Source organism: Trypanosoma equiperdum (genome assembly GCF_001457755.1).
Source record: "Trypanosoma equiperdum strain OVI genome assembly, contig: ctg_996, whole genome shotgun sequence".
NCBI lineage: Eukaryota > Euglenozoa > Kinetoplastea > Trypanosomatida > Trypanosomatidae > Trypanosoma > Trypanosoma equiperdum.
Window position 1 is genome coordinate 1 of NW_027124971.1, and position 1,318 is coordinate 1,318.

At 36.1% G+C, this 1,318-nt stretch overlaps 1 pseudogene across 1 annotated transcript; it reads right to left on the bottom strand.

Annotated features, from left to right (window-relative positions):
- Positions 1 to 218: 218 nt before the first annotated feature.
- TEOVI_000807100:pseudogene lies at positions 219 to 945 on the bottom strand (annotated as a pseudogene). Its single transcript is given in 5 exon segments — positions 219 to 251; positions 254 to 391; positions 393 to 527; positions 530 to 826; positions 829 to 945. Coding segments are annotated over 5 exon segments (720 nt in total).
- Positions 946 to 1,318: the final 373 nt, after the last annotated feature.

Genomic DNA, 1,318 nt, shown 5'->3' on the forward strand with positions numbered 1-1,318 from the left:
CCTTTTTCTTTATTTACTGCTATTTGTGGCACCACTTTTGTGTCACTTCAGCTTTGGTTAGGTAGGTGGCTGTCTGTGTAGCTTCACAGCTGGATACACTGCTCAGGTTTTGCGGCGTCGGTTAAAAAAAGGCAGTAACAGATTTTTTGGCCAAGTGATATCATAATTTTTTTCTGTGCCTACACGAGGTTATCGTTACTTTATTGTTCTGCCGCTTCCTACAATTTCTTCGTTTTAAACAAATTCTCTTCTTTACCACATGACCATTAACCTGTCCATATTAAATGTTTGATTTCTCTTTATTTACAACATAAGATCGAATTTTATTCAAGTCCGCCGAACCATACTTCCACCCTTTCAACTCCTTATACCAGCTGACCGTGCTCTGTAGGATTTCTAACAATTAAATTCGCTTTCTCTTTCCACAGAATTGGCTGAACTTGAAAATAAATGAATAAAGACTTCCAAATTTCACCACTATTTGGAATATAAAAGAATCTCTCTCCATAAACTAATTCGATAATTCCCCCTTCAACAAAAACATTTGGCCGACACCATCTTCCTGAATGGCACTCCATATTAACAATGGTTTGTAAATACTCTGCTCTGACCACCACTCCTCACTTCTCTTTAGTAACTCTCCAAAAGCATATTCAAATTTTCTAAATGCCCAAACTCTGTCTATCAAGCTTCCACCACTAAGATAGGGTTTTCCACTCAGAGGTGATTTTATTAAACGATGTAATTTTTTCTCTTCTTTTCTGTGCCCAACATTAGAAAACCAGTAACCTCTTTACACATGCTCCTTGTGATCTGAATTCATAAGCAATACAATTGAGGCGCATAACACTCCGATGTTGTCATGAATAGAATAGGGGAAATATGGTTCTCTTTTACTATATCTTCTCCACTAAACTTCTCTTCATTTTCAGCAGTATTTTGTATAAAATATTCTATTGCTGTTCCATATTTCTCTCAATCACTAACAATAACATCAGATCCATACAAATAAATAACAATATCCTCATTACTTGCATCCTGTTTCTCTAAAAATTCCATAACCCATTTATGCCTTTTAACATGGCTACACAACCCTCCCATTGCAATTGTAATAATTTCAACATGGCTTATTTTTGCACTCAATATGAGTCGACGCCGTCCTTTAGTTTCTTGCGTTTAACTACAACCACAAATACCCTGGCCTTCTTAGAGTAATCCTCTGTCATATTTGTTATGCCATTTACTTCTTCATTTTGAAGGAACACAGCGCTTATACATACTAAATGTGATAGCAACAGGAATAGTAAAACTCTCAAGA